Raw genomic sequence first — 24,301 nt, 5'->3', positions numbered from 1 at the left:
AACGAATTCCCTGTCCATCACTTTGGCTCAGGTTGAGAACTGGCAGTTGGATTTAGGGTTCTGTCCTGCAAAACACCTTGGCTTTCCTGGGTACTGAATGTAAAATACCAGTAAGTCCTGGGAAAACCTGCTCCCTCCTCTTCATTGGTCTCCAGTTGGTATCTGTTACTGGAGTGCTTGGAAGACCCAGAGTGTCATTCCCTGGCCTTCTCCAAACTGGGACTGCACAGTCCTTGGGAGAGGATTTTGACCCAGTGCTCAGCATGTTGGCAGCATCTCAAATCCTGTTCCAAAAGCACTGGCGGCATATTCAGGGTTTAGATGTGCTGGGATGGGAGTTCCTGCCTGCTGGCAGGTGCTGTGCCCCCAAGCCATGGCATTCCATGGTCCATCTCCAAGTCCAAGGTCATTTCTGTGTTCTTGTGGTCAAATACTCCCTTGACTCCTTGGCTGTCATTTTTGTGAAGCTCCTCACGAGTGTTGGCTCTTCTGTTACAGCTCCTGCCCGGCCAGAGCTCAATCCCTCCTCCCAGCTTATTCTGTCTGGATAAACTCCTTAGCACAGAATCACAAGGTAGCAAGAGACCTTCAAGATCATTGAGTCCAACCCATTCCCTGCATCGCTGGTGTTTTGGGATTATAGAACAGCTTTGGGTGGAAAATGCTTTTGAAGATCCCTGTTGTGTCTGAAAACCAGTGAGGACCCTGAGTGCAGATTGGAATGAGGGAGAGTTGGGATTTTGTGTCAAACTCCAGGGTGAAGGATTGTGCCTCTGGGATCTTGGGCTTCAGGAATAGCTGGAAAGAGCAGGAATGTGGCTGGAGTTTGGAGGGAATAGATGAAGCAACAGGGACCAGAGGAGTTCTGGGCATCTTGAAGGTGAGAACCAAACTGGAGCTTCACACAGGAAAAGCTGAGGGCAGGGGTTTGTTGTGGTGTGGAACCTGCTCCAGAGCCCTGGCAAGGGTTCCCACTGGGAGTACCAGGTCTGGGGAGGAAGGTGGGCAGTGGAGGTTGTACCATCTCTGCTCTCTCCATCTCTGGTCCTCCCCTCATGGTATTGGTGACATTCCACGAGTTTGGCAGGCAGGGCTGTGGCTTGTCCTGCAGACAAGACACGGTGTCGAAGTTCTGTCACGTTGAAATGGGAATTGTTCCCTCGTTTGCTCCTTGCATTTTTATGAGGAGCAAGAAACGATGACAAAAACAATTCTTGAAATATGTGGGATGGGGTTTCTTTTCAATAAAGCAAAGCTACTCCTCGAGCTTCTTTCCAAGCTGGTGGAATATAAATTATCTGCTTGATCTTTTTATTTTGTGCACCACGTGTGACCAGAGGCAAAGCTGTGGAGGACAATGGGGCTGATATTCAAGTAGCTGCTCCTCTGAACCACAGGCTGAACTAGAGAGCACTAGAAAAACAACAATATTGCTTGCAGAGAATGCTGCTGCAGAGCCTGGGCTGGTTCTTATGCTCCTCACACTGCTGACCTCCCAAACTGCAGAGGAAGAGGGAATTTGACTTTAACAATCCTGTTAAACACTCGTGCAAGAGGGTGAGTTCATGCTTATTTTCTGAGATGCTTTGAGACATTGAGCTGTGGTTTCTGGATGAGATCTTTGGCTGGACTTGTTTTGTCAGGAGGAATTGAGAGCTGTTAGAGGCAGAAAATCTTTGGGTTTTTTTCACTTTTCACCCACAAGGCCTTGTACACCTGAAGGTTTGGGTGTTTTTCCCTTCTGCAGGAAGAATACACTTGTTCTTCCTACCAACTTAGGCTAAGGAAAAGTCCATGCTTTGTGTATTATTGCATGGGGTGGGTTTATATTTTTCACTTTTCTTCCTTTGAGGCTGTTTCACCATTGGAAATACATTCCCTGAGTGTCCAGTGGCTCTTCAAGAGACTTTTGACAAGGGCCTGGAATGACAAGGCAAATATTTTATTTTATGAAAAATGATAATACCTTTCTTTATCCTTTACTTGTATGAAGTGTGAAATGTCCGACCTACAAACGAGTTTGAGAGGCCCTGTTATTTTGGCAGCTCCCCCTGTGCTCTCTTGACATCCATCCTCCAGCAGCTTTGTCCAATGTTCCCAGGCAGGTTCTGCAGGGAAAACCAGCTCTGTGTGCCTTTGTTTTGCTTTATTTTGCCCAGAGAAACCGAGGCAGATCCGATTCCCTCCGGCGAGCAGTGCCTGTGCTATTGTTTCCCAGGTTATTTTGAGGAATGCCTTCCCCTGGGATTTTTCCTGTGTTGGCTTTTTGACCTTTTTGCATCCTATAGTGATTCTCTTGATTAAACCCACGGTGTTTCTAAAATTAAGGGTGATTTGAGGGCTTTAGCTTGGAGGAGGAGGGAAATGGGAATTGTTTAGACTGTGCAGGGAAAATACCTGCTTCCAAAAAAGCTGTGTGTGCTTGACTCCTGAAAAATTCTCTGGCTCTGAAAGTGAACTGAGAGAATCAGCTCTCCATGACTTTGAGGACGAGGAGTTTCAGAGGAGTTTCATGGACTAGGTAAGAATTCCTTTTAGAATTCCCCAGAAGGTGGCACAGCCAGGGTGCCCCATGAGCCCAGGGTTGATGCAGAGGAAGGAAGAAACCTTAAACACCATAAAAATTAATCCCCATCAAAGGCCAAATTTAACATTCAGATTGAGAAAAGAGGATTTTAAAGCCCTTGTCCTGAAAAGAGAAAAAATGCACTCGGACAGGAAGTCTTGGGTTTGTTATGGAGCAAGGAAAAATGCTTTTAAAACTTTATCATAGAATGATGAAATCCCAGGATGGTTTGGCCTGGAAGGCACCTCAAATCTCATCTCATTCCACCCCTTTTCCATGGGCAGGGACACCTTCCACTATCCCAGGATGTTCCAAGCCCCATCCAACCTGGCCTTGGACACTTCCAGAGTCCCAGGGGCACCACAGCTTCTCTGGGCAACCTGTGCCAGGGCCTGACAGGGAGGAATTTCTCCCCAGTTTATCACTGCTGTCTCGGGGGTGCTGAATGGAAAAAGCAACTCTCAGCTGGACACAGACGGGCCCTTCATGGCCGAGCATCCCCGAGCTCAGGCAGCTGCAGCCCTGGAACAACGGGGCCCTTGAGTCCCCTGAGAGCCACTTGGCCTTTGGCAGCTTGGGTGGCTGCAAGAGCCTTGGTCACCCTTTCCCTGCCCCTGACCTTCCCGGGGATCTGAGCATTCCCTCCATCCCAAGCAGGACCCCCAAGCCCTCCGTGCCAGTCACAGGAGGGTCAGTGCTGGTGTTTGCATAACTCACAGCTCTGTGGAAGGTCCACCCTGGGGATGAGCCCCTCTCTGCTCACAGGGGTGGTGACCATTCCCAGGTGGGGTGTGTCACTGCTCTTGGAAAACATGGTTTTGTGGGTTTGTTTTTTAAGTAAAAGGTGTGATTCAGTCATTCATCCTCACTGTCATTCCTCTTCCTGACTAGAAATACAGAGTTTAATGGACAGATTACTTTTAGCCAAAATTTAGTGGTTTTCTGAGTGGTCAGTCACAAGTGACATCAGGGTAAAACCTGGAACAGAGCAGTGGAGCTGGGGTGGTTCAGCCTGGAGGAACAGCCTCTATTTCTATTAGAGCCTCTATTGGCCTCTATTGGCCTCTATTGGCCTCTATTAGAGCCTCTAGAGCCTCTACCTTGTTCTGTAAATCCAGTAATGGTCCAGGCAATAACAGCATTCCAAAGCCATACTGAGGATTTCATTGACACTTTAACCCAAATTATAATGCAGTTTGTTCCTTCAATTAGTTCTGCAGTGTCTCAACGTGAGTTAAATGAGGGGTTTAAAGAGAAAATCACTTTTTCTCATCCCTGGCTGTGCTATGGTGTGTCAGGACAGGTGCCGGTGGTGCCTGCAGGAGAATCCTGCTCCGGTGTTCCACACCTGGGGCAGTGCAGTGGGATGTGGGAGCTTTGGGAACGTGGTGCTTTGGGAATTGTTCTCGCCCTTTATTCCTTGTTGTAAATGACAGCCTTCAGTTGTCCATCCAACCCTGTAAGCCTTCCTCAGGCAGGTAAGCTTTACTCATCATTGCCTTTTAGGGATGTTTAAAAGCCCAGTAGTGAGACTTTGGGAAGCTGATCCCACATCATCCCACAGCGTTTCTGGGTCCTTTCAGCCACGACATCCTTGCAGTGACAAACACCCAGGAATTGTGCAAACCTGCCTGCCCAGGGACAGAAGGAAATAGCAACGGTTTGGGAATTTGAGAAACGCTTTGGGGGTTGTCCTTTGGAAACGAAAATGTTTCCAAACATTTCAATTTGTGAGACTGCAGACGAGCTTGTTGGAGTGAAGCAAAATGCAGATGTAAAATCTGAGTGAAGGACTGGGATGCTGAGGCTGGGAGGGGAGCTGTGCTTGGGAAATACCTCGGGAATGGGAGGGAGAGGGGAGGTGAGAGCCCTGGGGCTTGTGAAAAGCCAAGGGCCTTTTGCGATTATTGCTCTCGATAGGGACTTTTATGGGCTGGAGCTTAACGAGCCCGGCAATTCAGGGGAGGTGTTTGTTCTTTGCTCTTTCAAAGATGCTTTTGATGCCCCAGGTTTTGTTCTCAGAACAATGATGGGTTCGATAACCTCTGGGGCTGCTTTTTGAAGCCCCCTGGTTCTCGTCTTGGGCTGTGTTTTTGTTTTGCTGTGTATTTACAGCTGAAATAAGCAGATCGGGTTTCTTGAGCAAGAAAACCCCCTCCTGGTCGGAGCAGCCCTGGCTGTTGGATACAGTAACACACAGAAGGTGTTTGGTCCCTAATTGATCTTTGACTTCCCTTTTTTATGAAGTGGAAATAACAGGAAAATGCCGCTGGGGATGTGCTGCCACACCCGGGGGTAGCTGGTATTCTGATTTCTAACCCCAAATTCTAATTTCTGGGTCGGGATGTTCATCTTTAAAGACTTTTAAGGCAGCAGTAATTTTTTTCTGAGTAAGAGGTCGCTACATAAAATTTTTGCCTCCTGGCAAATCTCGTGTTACAAATGTTGCTGCAGGTTTAAAGTGTTAATTTATGTGGTATATTGGGTTGGATTTAAAGGTCCCTGAAGACCTTTGAATCTTAGTAGCTAATGAGGCTTGCAGAGAAGAGGTTGAGAGAGGCAAAACTTACTGGCAGTGAGTAATGTTGCAGAAGGAGATCCAGGATTGAGCAAGTTTTGCAGAGAAAAATTATTAATTATCGCATCGGCCTTTGAGTTGTTTGATTATTTCCAGCCATAGGTCTCCCTGCAGCCTGCTGTCTCCCATCTCTGGGGGAAGGATTCTCCATGCTGAAACCCCTCAGGTGGAGTTTTCCCAAGTCCTAGACTGCTTCCAAGGGCACTTGGATAAGCTGAGACCTGTGAGCAGCCGTCTCGCGTCCTCCTCGTCTCTCCTGCTCATCCCTGCTGGAAAGGATTTGGCATTTAGGCTCCAATCTTTCAGCTTGGCTGAGATGCACAGATGCTTAAACTTGTCCCTCTCCTTACAGCTGGCCTTGCTGAACTTCTTCCACCCCGAGGAGAAGCTGCACGTTGGAGAAGAAGGGAGGCGCGTCCGTCGGAATAAAAGGAGTAAAGGCAGCGAAGGGCCCGACGGTGAGTCCTGCTCAGTTTCCCACTGATTTTGGTCCCTTCCCAGATGAGGAATTCCAGGAGTTCTGATTTCTGCAGCTGTAGGTCTTGTGTGAATTAATGCTGCTTAGGAATTCCATCCTTGACTCCTAGAACTGTGCTTGTTTAAGGCTTTAATTTGTAATTTTTTGTCCTTATTTGTTGTCCTGCACACCCAACTCTGCTTAAAATTATCAAGGAGCTTTTCACAATCCAACAAACAGCTGGGAACATCTGCATCCCAAACTGGTGACTGCTTTAAGGGGGTTTTGAGTTGCTGTGGAGTCTCAGGTGGGGTCAAAGCTCGTGTGAAGGGACAGCAAAGCTGTAAAAAGCTTGGATTAAAGAGCGCAAAGGTTCCTGATTTCTTTGTGAGGCATTTGATTTCCAGTCCTGGCTTTCCATGATTGTCATGACACAAAGACAGGAGCATGAGCTCCTGGAAGAGCTCTCATGCTTTCATATTGCAGGAAAGAACAGATTCCCTTTTGTAGGAGCAGAGAAAGGACTGGATTCTGGAAAGGTTCTGTGCCCAAGTCCTTACTCCGTTATCACCATCAGTTTTCCAGTCCAGCCCTGTGAGTTTCCCAGCTCCTCTGAAACCTTTGTAGTTTCACAGTGGAGAAGCATTTCCCTGTGGCTCTGCTCCAAGAAGGAGCTTGGTGAAACTCCCTGGATTCCTCTTGCCCAGAATGCTGACAAGTCTGATGCATTTGATGCAGACTTTCTGAGTGATTCCAGCCCCGTGTGGGCCCTCAGTTTTGGAGCTGGTGTCGCTCTGGTGCTCAGATGGCTCAGGCAGCATCCCAGTCCTTTTCCCAGTCTCCTTGAAATCTATCCCAGTGTCTTCACCAGTTGCTTGTGTAGTAGCAAGTTCCCACTGGAGGCGAGCGGAGTTGATGGAGCGCTGCTGGCAGATGTTGGGAGGGATTAACTTCATCCCTTGGGCTGCCTCTGCCTTGCCAGATGTGCAGAGAGCTGCTGAGGAGAGATAGGGTTGGTGTCTAAGGAGGGTTTTGCCCATCACCCTTGTGCCAGTGTTGTCCTTTCATGACTGGCATTCCTTTCCCTGATTTCCCTGATGTTCCCTGGATGCTCAGAGTTGAGTCACTCCAGAAATGCAGAGCACTTCCACCCTTATCCAGTCCTGGGAGGGGAGTGGGGCTGGGGAAGGGTCTAGAACAGCTGGTGGGGGCTCAGCCTGGAGAAAAGGAGGCTCAGGGTGGACCTTCTGGCTCTGCAGAGCTCCCTGACAGGAGGGAGCAGCTGGGACATGTGGGGCTCCTGTCAGGGACAGGACAAGAGGGAATGGCTCCAAGCTGTGGCAGGGGAGGGTCAGGTTGGACATCAGGAGGAATTTCTTCCTGGAAAGAGTGGTCAGGCACTGGAAGGGGCTGCCCAGGGAGGTGCTGGAGTGCCCATCCCTGGAGGTGTCCAAAAAACACCCAGACATGGCACTCTGGGCTAGTGTCAGTCACAGGTTGGACTCGGTGGTCTCAAAAAGCTTTTCCAGCCCCACTGATCCTGTGGTTCTTACCTGTCTCTTTTTGAAAATTAGGGATTTTGACCCTACATGTGGTGGAGATGGGAAAAACTGCCAGAGTGACAGGTTGTGTCCCTCCGCTTTGGCAAGTGGTTGCCCCATGTTTGGCTGTGGTGGTTTTAGAGCTGCACTTAACAAGTGGGAGCTGTCAGGGCAGGGCTTGACCTTGTAACAACCATAAAATCGAGAAACAAACAGAGCCACAGCCTTGGGGAGCTCAGGCTGTTTGTTTTAGACCTTTGTGAAGGAATCTTGCTGTCAGAGCAGGGCAATGAATCATTAAACTAATAAATAAAATCATGTCATGGTCCTGATAACACCGTTTTCTTCTTGAGTTTTGCAAAAGGAAAGTTGATCAATACTTTGATCTCCAAAGAGCCTCCCGAAGATAAAAGTGGCTGAACTATAAATTCCCAGAAGGCAGGAGATGTGCTTTCCACTTGATGCCTCGCTAATATTTGTCTGGAATTAATTTTATGAACTTTCAAGTGCTTTTACACATGCAGGGAAAGACCAAAGTGATCTGAGCATGGAGGCTGGGGCTGGAGGGAGGCTGCTCCGACCCTTCCCAGCTCCTCCAGTCCTGCTCATCCTGGTACCAGCAACAGGCTGGCTTTGATGATTTCTAAACATCAGGGAGAATGTGGTTCCTTTCCCAAAAGCTTTTTCTTTTTGGAGGATTTCCTTTCAAGCCTTTTGCTGTGAAAGAGGTGATTTTGGGACAGGGCAGAGCTGGTTCTGTGCAGCCAGGGGAGGGTGATGGTCCTGGCTGTGCCCAGGGCATGAAGCCACAGGGATGGGACATGGGAGCAACAAAGCTGCTTTGGTGCCTCTTTGTTCAAAAATCCAACGAAAATTGTGTGCAAAGCCATCAGTGGGATCCTGTCACTCTCCAACAGGACTCTGGAATTTCAGGGGCTCCTCCTTGAAAGACTCTGGTTTCAGTCTTCTGACCCCTGACTTGTTTTATGGTTGGGTTTGCTTAATTTTGGGTTGTGGCCCTGCACCCACAGTGCCCTGGGGCCACTTAAAGCAGCTGAGGTCGTGTCCTGGCCAAGGTCCCTCTCCTTGTTCCTGAATCCCTTCAGCCCTGGGGCATCCCCTGGGAACTCTGGGGGCTGGTGCCTGAACCAGTCCTGGGATCGTCATCCTGAAGCAACTTTCCAGTCCATGCCACCAGAACCAACTTTTGCACAGCTTTGAAAACGGCCACCAATTTTCCCAGCTTCTCAAGGCCCAGGATTATGCCTTTGCACTCTATTTTTTTGGCTCTTTTCTCCTCACTGTTCCCATCTCCACCTGTTGCTTCTTTTCCTTTAATTCTCCAAAACCTGCCCTTCTCCAATGCCTCTTCCCTATTTTCTCCTTTCCCCCCTCCTTCCCTTTTGCCCTGGTGTATTTATGCTGCTGTGGAACTGCTGCTGCTCCCAGATGAACAAATCATTCTGGAGCTGCTAATTAGCAACAGTTGTGCTAAAAGGAACCATCAAGGATGTTAAATTAGTCCACTTTTAAATAAACTGGGTATGAAATGTTAGATCTCTATTCCCAGAGTGCCAGTAAAAATGCTGCTGGCTCTTTGCTAACAAAGCCAAAATCTGGGAGTAGCATGGTTGTAACTCCAGAGACAATTCCATGCTCTGGAGGTTATAAATAATGACAGAGCATTTACAAAGCAGATGTCAATAGGACTCTTTAAAAAACATTGTTTTAAACAAATAAAATAGTTTCTTTTTCTCCTACTTTCATCTCTGTTCCCAGTTAGATTCCTGCCGGGCTGCTTTCCTGGTTTCTGGGTTTTTTTGCATTTTGGGTTTAGGGTTGTTGGTTTGTTGTTTTTTTGGGGGTTTTTTTCCTTCCTAGATTTTTTTCATATTGAGCTTGGTGAGAAACATCAGGGATTGTTCTCCAGGCTTTGATTGGGAGCATGGCAGCTGGGAAGAGGCTGAGCAGATGGCTGGCCTTAAGCTGACAACAATTTGGTTTCTACTACTTTGGCAGTTCTTCCTGCCGAGGAAAGTCCTGGAGGAGAATTCCAGCACTGCAAATGGCTTTGGGTTGAAAGGAAAATTAAATTCTGGGGGATTTAAAGCTCTTCCCCATCCCTCCTCCTACCTGGAGCTTTGGAAGTGATGCTCCAGCTACCTGGGTCCAGTTTCACCCTCTTAAGATTTGCTTGGTGGTTTTAGGGTGATTTCACTGTGGTTTTAAGATGGTTTTAAAGTTGGTTTTGAATAGGTTTGGAATTGTCTTACAGTGGTTTTAGGGTGGGTTTTGGATGGTTTAGCAGGTAGCTCATGCCAGAGCCTGGCTTTTAGAGTGATTTTAGGGTGGGTTTAGGGTAGAATTTGGATGCTTTCTGGATGGTTTAGCAAGTAGCTGATACCAGCCTGGCTTTTAGGATGGATTTAGGATGGTTTCTGGGTGGTTTAGTAGGCATCTGATGCCAGCCTGGCTTTTAGGGTGCATTTAGGATGGATTTTGGATGTTTTTGGGATGGTTTAGCAGGTAGCTGATGCCAGCCTTGCCCCTTTCCCAACCCAGCAGCACTGATGATGCAATTGGACTTTTTTTCCACGTTTTTTTTAATATCCAGCTCACAATAGCAACTTTTCCTGCTGGCTTCCTCTCCTGTGGAAAGGGCAGGTTCGTCCCTCTGCCTCCAGAACAATGGGTGCCTTTGTGTTGGCCCCTGCAATTCCCAAAGCCCCGGCATTCCCAGAAACACAGATGGATGCTGGGCGATAGAGCCTTATTGTGCTCCGAAACCATGGTGATGAGCACGCAGTAAATACTGGACATTTCCTGGATCCTGGAGCACAGGAGACTGTCCCAGAAGGAAAGGCTCACCACAAAGTGTTTGTTCTTACTGATTTCCCTCAGAATTTCTCTGTGATTTCCATCTAAATGGGAGAAATTTGGAATAATGTGATGTTTTAATATTTGGGGGAAAACTCATCCCTTTCCTGGGATGTTGCTGTCAGTGTTTGTTACTACTGTGATAAAATTAAGGCTGCAGCTTATTTACATATCCTTATCTCTGTGTTATTCCCAGGCTTATGATAACAGGGATTTGTTTTGGTCTTGTCCCTAAAAACCCAGAGTGGTGTCTAGGTGCTGGTTCCAGCTCTGTTCCAGCCCTGGCACAGGTTTGTGCAGAGAAGCTGTGGGTGCTCCTGGAAGTGTCCAGGGCCAGGATGGACAGAGCTTGGTACAACCTGAGATAGTGGAAGCTGGCCCTGCCCATGGCAGGGGGTAGAATGGGAAGACCTTTAAGATCTCTTCTAACCAAAACTTTTTCATGATTCTGTGATTGTGCTGAAGTCCAGAATTGCTCCCTGAGCTCTGCTGTGTTGCTCTCCCTGTTGGTTGTTAAATAGGAAAAGCTGGGAGAGGCCCAAGCCCAGTTGTGTGATATCCAGGGTGAGGAATTACCCTGGCTCTCAGGGATCACAGTGGAATAATGGTTGGTGTGTCCTGACCCATCTACAATCTCCCTTTGCCCCCTGGCTTCTTCAGCAGCCCTTCCAGTTGGGATCTGGATTGTTCCAGCAGGAACTCTGCTTCATTATTTGGAAGTTTACAAAGCTGTGATGAGGTGCTGCTGATCTGGTCCATCCCTGGAGCTGCTCTGGGGGTGTTTGTCCTTCCCTGGTTGGGACGAGGCCATGGGGTGGCCACTGGGAGATCTGGAGTTGCTGAGGATGAGAAGGAATTCTCTGGTCATTGTCACCTCGGTGGCACTTCCAGACACTTGCCCTGACTGCACTTGTGGGTGGGTTCTGAGCTCCCAGGGGCTGTGCTCAAACTTGACCAAAGCTCAGCTCCTTTTCCAGCTGCACTTTGAGCCGCCAGGGCCGTTATTGGAAGTGGCTGGTGATTCCATCTGAATTCCACTCCTGAGAGCCGGGGCTTTTCGGAATGCCCCAGGTCACACACTGAGCTTCAGGAATCTCACAGAGTTACTTGTGTTACGAAACAGGGCCAGCACTAATGAGAGGAGAACAGATGTTCCAGAGGGGCAGGAATGTGGCTGCAGCTGAGCCGTGAGTGCAGCTGAGCTGCACCGAGCGAGCGCTGGAAATGCCGGGCTCCTCTGGAAGCTGCTGCTCCCTCCTCGCAGCATGAGAGGCTCCATTGTCTCCCTGCTGGCGGATTTGCAGCTCAGCTTTGATTTCAGTGGGTAAACCCTCAGCCAGGGAGGTTCTGCAGACTCAGCACGTGCTCCAGGCCCATCTGGTCGCTCCAAGTGGAGGAATTGTTGTGGAACTGGATCAGATCCACCTGAGCCCCCCGTCAGGTCCTGCCCTTGCCACCACAAGGATCCTCCTCCTGCAGATTTTGGGATGAATAAGCTTGGTTTTCTGTCTGGGGATCTCATAATCCATACAAATATCTCCAAAGGGTGTCAGAGGGTAGTGCCAGGCTCCAGGACAAGGGGCAATGCCCATAAACTACAACACAAGGAGTCCCACCTCAACACGAGGAAGAACTTCTTTCCATGGAGGGGGCACAGCCCTGGAACAGCTTCCTAGGGAGGGTGTGGAGTCTCCATCTCTGGACACATCCCAAACCCACATGGACATGTTCCTATGTCACCTGCTCAAAAGGGTGACTGGATAATCTCCAGAGGTTCCTTCCAGCTATTCTGGGATTCTGTGAGCAGCCAAACCTGGAGCTGCTGCTCTGGTGATGGCAGTTGTGATTGTCCTCCCTGTGCCCTCTCTGGGCACTCACTGGAACCCTCTTGGCTGTCACAGAGCAGCTGCACCAGCCCAGAGCTGCAGAGCTCTCCAGTGAGGAATTCCTTGCGGAAAAAGCTGTGAATGAGGCTGGGGTTGAATGTTTTCATGAGGGCTTTGTTGGCCGTGATGTATGGAGACATTGTTAGAGTCATATCTGATCCCACTAATTCCAGCAGGATTTGGGGAAGTGCCTTAATTGCTTTCAATGGATAAATGCAAGGGTTGGCTGAGCCAGGCAGCATTCCCTGTGTCCCAGCTGCTGCAGGGACTTCATTGAGCTTCCCAAGAGTGGCAGAGTCTCTCCTGGGATTCCTTTCCTCCCATTTTTTTCCCTTCTTTTTCCCTCTTATCAAATTCATCCAATCCTCACAAGAGTGATGGGGTCTCTCTTGGGTTTCCTTCTTTTTCCCCCTTCTTCCCCCTTTTTTTTCCCTCCTTTTTCCCTGTTTTTAGGTTCATCCAGCTCTAAGTACGTGTGGATGCATACGGGCAGGTCCTTGGATATAGATTCTGCATTTTTCCGTGTCTTTATTCCATCAGTTCTCAGGCAGCTGCTCAATGCCATGGAGGTTTTCCATCCAATTAGGCAGGATTATGGATGGGAGGTGGAAAAACACATCAAGTTCTGCAGGGGTGAGGCTATCAGAGAGGTTTCCTCCCACCTGCCCTCGGTTCCTTATGGATAACCACGGGAAAAGCTCATTTCAAACATCCAGCAAACAATTTGGGAGAGCCTCTCGTACTCCCACTTCAAACCTTGCTGCTGCCCCACTTGGGAATCATTTCTGCTGGAATTCATGACATATGTTCATTGTTTATCTTAGTGGGATGTGACTGAAAATGTCAGAGTGTTTCGTGTTAGGCAACAACCGAATAAAACAAACAAAATAAAAACACAGCTGTAACGCTACACTTCAAATTGTTGGATTTAAATATGTGGGATTGATAAAGGCAGCAAGAGGGTGCAGTGGTGGATAGAAAATCAGCCTGGTGACTGCAGCCAGCAGCCAAAAAAAGCCTTGGGATCCTCGAATTAGAACTGGGAATGTTCTTTGTCAGCTCTGCACTTGGAATCCAACCGAAATGCCTGAAGGGAAACAAAAGGCACATCACATCCTCCTTCCAGAGCCAGCCAGAGGGTGGAAAATGAAATATGATGGCCACAGGTTCTGGTGTGAACCCCAGGAACTTGGCTGGGGTTGGTGATGTGGGAACAGAGCTGAGGAGGGTGGAGATTTCTGTTTGGTTGGCTTTTTGTGTTTCTGAGGAGGCAGTGCAGGAGGATTTTGCCAGCAACAGTGGCTCTGGAGTTAATTGGGAGCAGGATTTTGTCTTTGCTCGTGACCACATTTGTGCTGTGGTGTTCTTGCACCTACTCAGAGGCTGGAGCTGTTTTTTTAGAGCCTTCTGGCACCAGCAGCCTGTCCTGGTGCCTTGCCATTGATCCTACAGTGGATCTGGAGGGGATGGAGGGGGTAAATCACCTTAGTTGTTGCTTGTGTCCTGTAAAGCCTTGGAAATTCCCGTTTCAGTGAGCACATCTGCCTTGCTCAAGGAAGTGAGGAGGCATTTTCAGCAGAGCTCTGGCTCTTGGAGAGCAGAGTTGAGGTTGTAGGGTGGAGAGAACCCCAGGAGGTGATGGATCCAGCCTCTCCTGAATGGGAACAGCACTGTGACAGAGGTGACAACAGCAGAGGTGACAGACCTCTAAAGGATAGGAGCTGTTCCATCCTGGTTCTCCTACAATCCTGCACCTGTATTTTTCCTCATGCCAAAAAGCCCTTAGGAAGGAGATACACAGGGCTGGTGGGGCTCTACCTGCTCCAGCACCTCCCTTGAAACAGCACCTGGTGCCCTTTGAGTCCCATCATCCTCCTGAAAATGGAAAAACCTGTGGAATGCATGAGCACAACTAGTTAATCCTGCTCCTTTTGTCCTTTCCTTTTGACCTTTACCTGGAGCTAAAATCAAGTTGATGAGTGGTTGTCCCTTAGGTCTGTCTCCTGTTCACCCTTTGATTCTGATCATCTGCAATAATCAGATTTTTCTCCCTTGAATGTGATTAAAGACCAGAGTAAACTACATCACAGCCTCCTGCCACTATTGGCATTATCTGTAAATTTGAGTTTAGCTGCCCTTAGGAGCTTCACCAAATGATTCCCCAAGGAGTCCTGGGTTTTGTCAAGCCAAGCAAAAATCTCTGAGTACTGGCAGGAGAAAAAAAAAACTTTCTCAACAGCAAAAAAACCCCTGTTCCTGATGAGATCTTACGTGGTCTGAAGCTGTTTGAGAAGAGAGATTGTGGCTCTCTGGCATCTCGTGTCTCTCCAGGGATTCCAGGGATGAGCTGTGACTTCCCTGCGTTTGTTTTCAGCCCGATGAGCTTGAGCTGGGGGCTGGTGTTTGGGATCAGAGGAATGGGGAGGGAGCAGGCTACTGATCCATGGAGCTCCTGGAGCAGCATCTGCTCATCTGGATGACACATGCATGGAGGTTTGTCCTTTGGTGGAATGTGAGGAGAGGAGCAGGGAGGCAGCAAAGGCCACTCTCATCCCTAAGCCACCACATGAGAGATGATTCCCAGCCTTTGGTGCTGAGGCAGGAGCTCCTCTCACACCCTGTGGCCAAGCAGCCCCAGGAGTGACCTCAGTGCAGGACACTTCCCCTGGAGGCACATGGAAAGTCCATCAAAGAGATGAAGAATTGCCTCAAAAATTGCACGGAGCCAAGGGAGTGCCTCAGAAGAGTCCAAAATGAGCTGCAAACTGTCCTTGATCTCCCAGGCTGGTGGAGACTGGCTTTGGGCTGGGGCAGTCCAGCACAGGGCTGGGGGGTCACGAGTGTCTCTGTCCCCAAGCCATTTCTGGGGACTCTGCAGCCTCTCACTCCACAGTGGGACAGGGCAACACAAAGCAAAGACTCCTGAATTCAGTGTTGTGCTGGTGGAGCAGGCTGGGATGGCCCTCTGGTGCCTCTGGGAATGGCATGGGACCGAGATCCCACTGGATGAAGGGCAGGGAGGGAGCTCTTGCTTGTGGGGGCTGTTGTGGAGCATCTCAATTTAAGAATTTAAGGTGTAACCAGGCAAAGGCCATTAAGGGTGGCTGTGTTCACAGGTGAATTTTCAGAAGTTTTAAAACAAGGTTGAAACAAAAGCAGGGAGAGAAGGAAAAGTGGGGCTGAGGAAAGCTGGAATGCCCTGGGCTCCGTGCTATGGACTCACAAATCCCACAGCGCTGTTTCATCCTTCCCCTACTTTGTGTCTGGATTCCCTCCCCATTCCCTTACCAAACATATTCTCTGTGTTCAGATTTGTTGAAGTTAGTTCTAGTTCACACCCTGGCTTGGGTTCCTCAAAGTGTGGGCAGCACTTTTCCTCCACTCTCAGCCGAGGATCTCCCTTCCTTCTCAAAAAGCCACCCTGGGAAGATGTGCCAGAATTCATAGCATGGGATGTGATTTACTTCTGGGATGTTTTCCTAGATTTATCATATTCTCTAAATATTCTGCAGCAATAATCCCAAATCTGCTTTTCAGCAGACCCATTGCTTTCTCTCAAGTTGGTAACGAAGCACTTTCTTTTTCAGGGAAAAGGGAAAATATTCCTCTTGTTTCAGTGTTTGTATCACTGACTGATAGTTCAGTAGGGTCCAAGAAGCTTTCATCTGGATAGACCAAATTTCCTGAAAATGTTGAAAACATATTGGTTCCAAACCTCCCCCGAAACCACATGTTCTAGATTAGGCATGTGTTGGGAGCTTTCCCCAATCCACTGGAATCTGGCATTAATAACCCCACACTTAAAAATATTTGAAAAGCTTTACATTTCTTCTGCCCATGAGAATGAAATGAATGTCACTGCACCAGCGCTGGAAAGGCAAGTGCTGAGTTCTGGAGGTTTCTTGTTCATTGGGAAAGCTGACATCCCGGATAGCAGGAGGTTCATCATCACCTGGAATCTCCAGGAACACCCAAGCTGCTCTTCCCACCTTTGGTATTGGTAAAATAGGGATAGAGGGGTTGGTTGATGGGTAGGACTTCACCCAGAGTCCTTGAGGTTGGAAAAGCTCTCCAGGATGATCCAGTCCAAGCTGTGACTGATCCCGACCTTGTCACCAGCCGAGGGCACTGAGTGCCACATCCAGACCTTCCTTGGACACCTCCAGTGTTTGAAAGGATGTACAAGGAGGCCAGAGAGGGACTCCTCATCAGGAATGGTCGTGAGAGGACAGTGAGAAATGGGTGCAAACTGAAAGAGGGGCAGTTTTTGGACGTGTGGAAGAAATTCTTCCCTGTGTGGTTGGTGAGGGGCTGGAATTGATTTCAGTGAAGCTGTGGCTGCCCCATCCTGGGAAGTGTCCAAGGCCAGGTGGGACAGGGCTTGGATGGGGAGGTGTGCCTGCCCATGGCAGGGGTGGGACTGGATGAGCATTAAGGTCCTTCCAACCCAAACCATTCCATGATTCTGTGACTTAGTGATTTAATGTTTATTTTATGAAGGAGTGAGAAGTGATGTGGTGTTTCTGGATTGCACCAACATCTCATTAATCACCACGATTTTGTCTCTAGTCTGTAACCTGGGATGAGGATAATTCCTCAGTACCTCCATCCTCTCCTCTCCCAGGTGGAGGGGAGATGGAAACACTGAGGTGCCTCAGTTGAATTACCTGGTCTTACATGTCCCCAGACCAGTGTCACACTTAGGGAAGAAGGTTGAGGATGTTTCATAGTAACTCAGGGCTAGGGAATAGGAGAAGGATCAATAATTCTAAATGAATGCTGAAAACGGGTTGGTACAGTCTCGGATGGATGGATGGATGGATGGATGGATGGATGGATGGATGGATGGATGGATACTCAAAACTGGTGGCTGCTGCCATGTACCTTGCCCAAACTGGATGAACTTAAAGACATCACTTGGTGTTGTGTCCTGAATGAAATGATGCTGCTAAAACATGTTTGTGGCATTCCATGGCTTTTTTCTGCTCTTGGCAACTGGGAATTCCAGCATGTTCAGCACCTCTTTAGGTGTATCCTTTGTTTGGCTGATTCCTATAATGGTCAGCCTTTTATAGGTTTGATATAAAATCAGCATAATTACAAAGATCTGTTCCCATCCATAAAACCAGTTGGAACTGTTTGGCAGGAATTTAAACTATTTCTTGTTAATCCACACACACAGCTAATAAGGGAATGCAGGGTTTTTTAATATCCTATTTATATCAGCAGATGTCCTAAAGAAGTTTGGGATATTTCTGTATTTAGCGTAAATCATAGCAGTGTGTAGCGTGCAGAAAGAGAGATTGGAGGGGGGGCAAAGTCAACTCTATTAATCTTGCTGAGAGCAAACATGTCACATGTAATATCCTTGAGTTGCATCACCATCTGGGATTTTTCTGAAGGCCTTGGAATGACTCCAGCAGATGGTATGGCTGCAGGAGCAGGGGCTGGAACCTGCTCCCTGAAGCCTGGGGAGATGTCTTCTGCTGCTGGCTGGGTCACAGCTGGGGGTTTGCACACCAAAAGCTCATCTCTTGCAAGGGTTTCCCTCAGCTTCAAGTGAGGTGCTTGCATCTGAACCCACTTCTTATTCCTTCCAGGATCTTTTCTGTGGAATTCCTCTTATTTCAATTCATCTTTCTGTATCAGATGATTCAGATTGACTTCACTGTTCCCAGGATTTCCTCAACCTCAACCCTTCCCTAAGTGGCATCAGGATTTCCCCATGTTTTCCAGAGTTATTCCCATTTTAAGATTGTGTTTCTGCCTTGCCTGGCTGAACAGCAGCAGCTGAACACGTGCAGGTGTCCTCCAGCATCCACCAGAACACTTTATTATTTCCCATATATTTATATTTTTTTTATAGGACTGTATATTTTGTATGAATGAATCTCATTCCATGCTTATTATCCTTCAAAGCCATCCAGCCTGTCCTGCTTTCCCAGTCCATTTCTGTATTAACAGCTCTGGCCAACTTCCCTCCCCCTAAACAAGGGGGTGAACAGAGCTGACAACTCCTTCAAGGAGGAATCAGAGTTTAAACATATATTTAATTCCAGTTGAAAGATGGGAAAAGCAGAAGGGGGATGGACTTCCCAAGGTCTGGGCCTGGTTTGGCCTCAAAGGAGAACAGGCAGCATGTGGAAAGGCAGAGGTGGGATTAGTGGGAAGAAGGATAGAGGTCAGGAAGAATAACTGTGCTTGGGTGGCTGTCGCATTCACTCCTGGCAGCTGGGACCAGCTGGATCTCTGGGACATTCCTGATGGCCATGGAAAGGGGTTATCAGGAGCAGAAAGGTGCACACTTAAAAAGAAGGGAAAAAAGGTGCCAGGGAACAGCTGAGAGGTTGGGCTGCTTTCAGAACCCATTGGGACTGGAATAAATCCTCAACTGCAGCATGGCAAAGTCCCTGAAATCAGGTGTGGGAGCTGTTGATCAGTCAGAAATTCTTCAAGTCAATTGAGTTTCTTTCTCCATGAAGGTGGCAGGTCTGTAGACTCTGGAGCAGCAGAAGATATCCTGTAATTTGGTTTTTATACTCCTGGAGAGTGAAGGAACAGAGTGGATACACTTGTGATCCACATCTTGGAGTGGAAAAAATCAGAGTCTTCTCTTAGGCCATCCTTGGAATCAAGGGCCGCGTGAAGCCACAGTAAATCAAATTACAAGTTATGCAAACCATTTATTTAACCATCAATTAAGAGGTAACCAGTGGGTCAGATATATCATGGAATCCCAGATTGGTTTGGGTGGGAAGGACCTTAACACTCACCTCATTGCCCTGCCATGAGCAGGAACACCTTCCCCTATCCCAGGTTGCTCCAAGACCCATCCAGCCTGGCCTTGGACACTTCCAGGGAATGGGGTATCCATTATATTATAATTATATTATCTGTGTGTTCAACCATTGCGTTTAACAAGCTTAAATATTTTGAAAAGTATTTTAAAATATTATAACAAGTTTGATGTTTAAACACTGGGTTGTGGCTTCTGAAAACCCTGGCAGAAAGGATTTTTTAATTACCATTTTTCTCCTCTGCACATCTAGGCAAGTTTTCAAGCCTTATGCCTCAACACCTCAGCACCTGAGAGGAATACTGATCTGAAATTTTGGTGGCCCTCAGCTTAGACCCAGTAATTTATTACCATTTTAGCCTAAATGGAGCAGTAGCTCACGAACTTCCCATTTTGAGCAGAACCAAGGGAAATTCTGCTGTATCAGAAGCTTCAGCTCTGCGCTCCAATTAAACGATCCCCCCCTGCTCTTGGGAGGCGAACAGATGCAAACCCCAGAGAGACTCAGAAGCTCCCAAGCTTAATAATCCTGAGTTTTTTTCCCCCCTCGTGTCAGGACTACTTTTGTGTCTGTCGAAAGCTCCACTTGCAGATCCATAACATCTCTCTCTGTCGTGCCTGGAACAGATGCGTGTGTTGTAATATAGACTGTGAACATTGACATCCCATGTGGTTCTCATTCCTCCCAGTCATCTTTGAAGCTAATTGGATCCAGCCAGCCCAAATGTGTCTGGCTGGCCACAGCTATTTGTACTTTCACTCTGGTTCTGGTGCTAATGGTGGGATCTATGGAACATGAAATAAACTCTCGTGACTCCGAGGGCTGCCGAGGCACAGCCGCTCGTGTCTCGCTGGGCTGGGATGGGCTGGGATCTTTAAATGGGATTTTTTTTCCACTCTTCTAATGTTATTCAGTGGCTGGTGGCTACAATGAAGACTGGTGGGGCTCAGAAGTGCAGAATCAGGAGCCTGGTTGTCCAGCCTAAAAGGTTTTGCAATTTGATGTGACTCCCTAGTGGTATACTGGGATGGCATTGTTAGGAATCCATGTGTTGTCCAACCTTTGAGTATTATAAAAAAATAGTATAAAAATATTATTTAAAATAGTGAATTAGCAGAAATTATCATTTAGATGGAAGGATCTTAAAGCTCATTCATCCCCATGGGCAGAGACATCTTCCACTATTCCAGGTTGCTCCAAGCTCTGTCCAGCCTGGCCTTGGACACTTCCAAGGATGGGGCAGCCGCAGCTTCTCTGAGCAACCTGTGCCAGACCCTCACAGGGAGGAATTACTCCCTTAAATTATATAAATTATATAATCTCTCATTTATAGGTAATGTCTTTTACAGATAATGCCTTTTATAGATAATACCATCATTTTCCCATGACCCAACAGCACAATGTGGGAAAATCAATATTTCTGTTGGAAAAGCATCAGTAAAGTTGATGGGTAATTTCTCTGGTTCTTTTCCTGTCTTTACCTATCTATGGGGAAATGGCTTTTCTGTTGGGAATTTACCTTTCCCCACCCCCTCAGACTCAAAGCAACCTCATTACTTTCAATTGGTTATAATTTTATTTCAGTTAAAGGTGATTTCAGTCATTGCTGTGCTAAACCCCAGGTTTTAGTGGGATTTCCCTGATGAATAGCAAGGGAGTATTTGGGGATTTTTGAAGTTAATTCCCATACATGATGAATTCTTGGGGAAGCAGTGGAACATGTTTCACACTTCAGCCTCAGCTCACAAAGTCCTGTCATTTCTCAGATCCACTGTAAATATTTTCTCTCTGTGCTCGGGAGATTTGGGTTCCCATTGTTTCAAACAGCCAGTTCAGAATAATTCTTTACTTTTGTGGTTTTTTAGTGTTTTATTCTTATTTTTAAACAACTTGGCTCACAAGGAGTCAGCAGGGGGTTGGACCAGATGATCTTTAAAGGTCCCTTCAAACCCCAACCACTCTGTGATGCTCTGAAATTTGGGTTACTGCTCTCAGCTGAGACCATTCCTGTGCTGCTGCATGGGCCACAAATACATCCATTGTCCACTTGGAAAATAAAATGGCAATGGGGATTTTCTCTGATGAAATGATCACTGAATTTCACTAATTTTCTTTCTTCTTTTCCTCTTTGTAGGTCCAAGTTCAGTGAAAAACAAAAAAAAGGGTAAGTTTGAGTTTTAACTGAATTTTCCTTTGTTAGTTCTTGTGGGCCAACACAAAGGAGAAACCAATGGCAACTTCCCTCTCCAGGAAAGGCTGGAATAACACCCACAAGCACCCCTTAAAACTTCCTTAAACACTGAAAGAAGTTAATTACATTGTACAGAAGTAATCCTGAAGATTCTCCGATTGAAAAGTTGAGTTGAGTCAGTACCAAATACCAGGAGCTGTTGCTGTTTTCCAGCCTTGGCTTTCATCCCAGTCCTGCCAACTTGCAGCTTGGATTCTCCTTCAGACCCACCAAACTCAGCATGAACACATTTTGCATTCTGCTTTTCCTTGTTTTAACCTCCAAATTATCATTTTATGAGCCCCTTCTGAGTGTTGCTCAGCCCTCAAGGTTTTGTGGATTTCGTGATGTTCCTCAGGCAGTTTGCAGTGGATTGTTGGGATTTGGGTTATTCAGGCAGCCCTGTTTTGGGGGGTTCCTGATGCCATCCTTGTTTCTGTAGGACTGCTGGGAACACTTAAAATCCCACACTTAGGGTCCCACACATAGGGTCTCACATTTACTTCCAGGAGTTTGAGCAAGTGCAAGGATCCAAGCAGTTGCATTTTCCATGTCGGCACACTGCAGTAGCACATCAAATGGCTTTAATCTTTGGATGCAAACTCCAGAGCCACAGCTGTGAGGTGGGAACAGGCCACACTTAGCAACTTTGTTTGTATTTACCCTGAGAAGCAGCGTAAAATTTTATGTTGGAGAAGTTTGTCCTAACAAAGCTCAGCCCGTGTTCAATCAGCCCCACAAATAACAACGGGTGGCTGCAGCCTCCGGAGCAATTCCAGAGGGCCAAGGGGATCTTGTGGAGCTGGATTGCATACAGCTGTATAAAATAGCTTAATTTTATGCTATTGTCATATTTAATTCCTTTAGAGTTCCAATTCATTGTTTGATGAGTAAGGCTTATGGAGAACTCCCTGCTTTTGCCTGCTCTGAGTTTCAAAGCCTGTGGGTATGGACATGGGAGATTTGGCAGGCGGGGATTTAGGTGCTGGACCCTTCTTGGAGACCTGATAAGGGAGCTATCAGATAATAAACAGAATATCTTACGTCTTGTGAGGTTTGTTAATGCAGAGAAATGGTTGAAGTGCCTCGAAGGAGGGAAAGGCACAGAAATGTGTGGCTGGGATGAGCAATTGTGTCACTGCTCAAGCAGCAGCTCCCTGAGTAGCAGAGCAGATTTTGGAGGCAGATGAGTTAAACCAGCTGTGATGTACCTCCCTCTTGGGAAGGGAAGCCTGGAGTGACAGCAGCAGCATTCTCAACTCCCTGTCTGCAGTCCTCCCTTGGGATGGCCTGGATTGTAGAGATGCCAGTGAGAGGAGTTTAGTGTTGGGAAAATGGTTCAAGGTGATCATTTCCAAAGCAGGGCATCATCCTGAAGAGAAGTACTGGATTAGAGGAGGTCTGGATTGTGGCCAGCTCAGGTAGGAAGTCATGGCTGCTGATTTGGGGAGAAATACTGCTGTGGAGATTTGTTCCTGAAGCCTTTTCCCACTTTTTCTAGGATACCAGTGTGGCTTTATTCACCCCTGCTTACTTTAACTTCATTTTCTGCACATCTAAATTATGTCCACAGTTGTCCCACCCTGATGTCCTTGCTCCTGGCTAGTGGCCACCTAGAGATTCCCAGTCCTGTGCTAAAATAGATGGATTTGTCCTCACACTTCTGTCCATTACAAGGATGGATATTAGTAGAGAAACAAGTACATAAATGTGCTCAGAAACTATTCCAACAACTATAATTTCATATCCCAACTGCTGCTGTCATCTAAATATGAGTTTAATTCTGTCCTACTGGGGACCTTGTGGCAGCAATTGAAGAGATTTTACTCTATTTATGTTCCTTGGCAGAAAAGCTGTACCAAAGTCACATTTTAAAAACTACATCAAAAGAACATCAATTTGTCAGGAAAATCAGGAGAGTGGGGACCAGGCTTTCCCTGCAGAGTTTCTTTCATCCCACTCTCTGTATGTAGGAGTCATTCCTGATGTGGTTGTGTAATTTCTCTTCCTTGGGACCTGTGGGGTGTTTGAGGATCATGGTAGGGAAGAAGATTTTTACCACTAGGCTGGTAAAATACTGGGACAGGTTATCCAGGGAAACTGTGGCTGCCCCTGGATCCCTGGAAGTGTCCAAGGCCAGGTTGGACAGGGCTTGGAGCAGCCTGGGCTAGTGGAAGGTGGGACTGGATGGGCTTTAAGGTCCTTTCCAACCCAAACCAGTCTGGCATCTGTGATTGTAACCATGTTTACATCCCCTGGATGGGGTTAGTCCTTCCCAAATCCAAAATATTGAATTATTTTGAGGCACAAGCAGCACAGGGGCTCCTCCAGCAACACTGGGGAAGAGCTGGAGCTCAGCTCTGACCTGCCCTCTGGAGGAGACCAAGCCATGGGGATCATCTCCCAGTCCTAATCCTGTGCAACAGGTAGGAAAAATTATCCCTGTTTTCCATCAAAACCCAGCAAATACAGCAACTGCAGAGTGGTTTGTGTGGTCCAGAATAGCCCAGCCATGGCTGGGTGCATTAGAACATGCTGTGGGAGCATCCTGACTGCATCGAGATGATCCCAGGTCTGTAGGGATGTGACCAGCCCTAGGGCATGGGACTTGAGGAGTGACCCCGTGCTGAGGGCAGAGTGAACCAGAGCCCCCCTGAGCCTCCATCCTTTAGGAGGCCCCAGAGAGCCCCCATGCCTCGTTTCAGTGTAATTCCCACCAGGAAGGAGCCTGCAGGGTGGGCACCTGCTCCTGCCCTGCTGGCAGCGTTGTCTTCATGGCGTGGAGCCATAGGACCCCAACCCCGGCTGTGCTGAGCCAGGAGTGATCCATCCCCAGGCTCCCATTCGCTGCAGCCCCAGTGAGGCCTGTCCTTGTGTTTTCCAGGTAAAAAGGCTGGTCCTCCAGGGCCCAACGGTCCCCAAGGGCCACCGGGGCCTCCCGGGCCGCAGGGTCCCCCCGGCATTCCCGGCATCCCCGGCATTCCAGGCACCACCGTCATGGGCCCGCCCGGCCCCCCTGGCCCCCCGGGCCCTCAGGGACCCCCCGGCCTGCAGGGCCCCTCAGGTAAGGATCCATCCAAGCTCTCTGCTCCAGGCTGGGCAGTGGGAATGCTGGAGATGTCACCAGAGTGTCCCAATGCCATGACACAAAGGCCTGGAGCAGCACTGGGGTGTGCTGAGCCATGTCCTGGGAGCAGCCTGTGGAAGGAGTCCCTGCCATGGCAGCAGGATGGGCTTTAAGGTTCCTTCCAACCCAAACCATGCTGGATTTCTGGGATTCTGTGGCTCTGAATGGCTAGGAGCAGCAGGAGCCCCTCAGCTCCATGCTGTGCTGCCACAGGCATCCCCTCCCTAATTAGGATTTGGCTC

General features: G+C 48.0%; 1 protein-coding gene across 2 annotated transcripts in view; it reads left to right on the top strand.

Annotated features, from left to right (window-relative positions):
• EDA (ectodysplasin A) overlaps positions 1–24,301 on the top strand; it is a 59,889-nt gene that overhangs the window by 29,902 nt on the left and 5,686 nt on the right. For both annotated transcript variants that reach the window (XM_059482872.1, XM_059482871.1), the window contains exons 2-4: positions 5,497–5,602; positions 20,837–20,866; positions 23,817–23,996. In XM_059482872.1, the coding sequence (XP_059338855.1) occupies positions 5,497–5,602; positions 20,837–20,866; positions 23,817–23,996 (316 nt within the window). The remainder of the gene's footprint in view (positions 1–5,496; positions 5,603–20,836; positions 20,867–23,816; positions 23,997–24,301) is intronic.

The sequence above is a fragment of the Ammospiza nelsoni genome, chromosome 15 (genome assembly GCF_027579445.1).
Source record: "Ammospiza nelsoni isolate bAmmNel1 chromosome 15, bAmmNel1.pri, whole genome shotgun sequence".
Classification (NCBI taxonomy): Eukaryota; Metazoa; Chordata; class Aves; order Passeriformes; family Passerellidae; genus Ammospiza; species Ammospiza nelsoni.
This window is presented reverse-complemented; position numbering and strand designations above follow the sequence as displayed.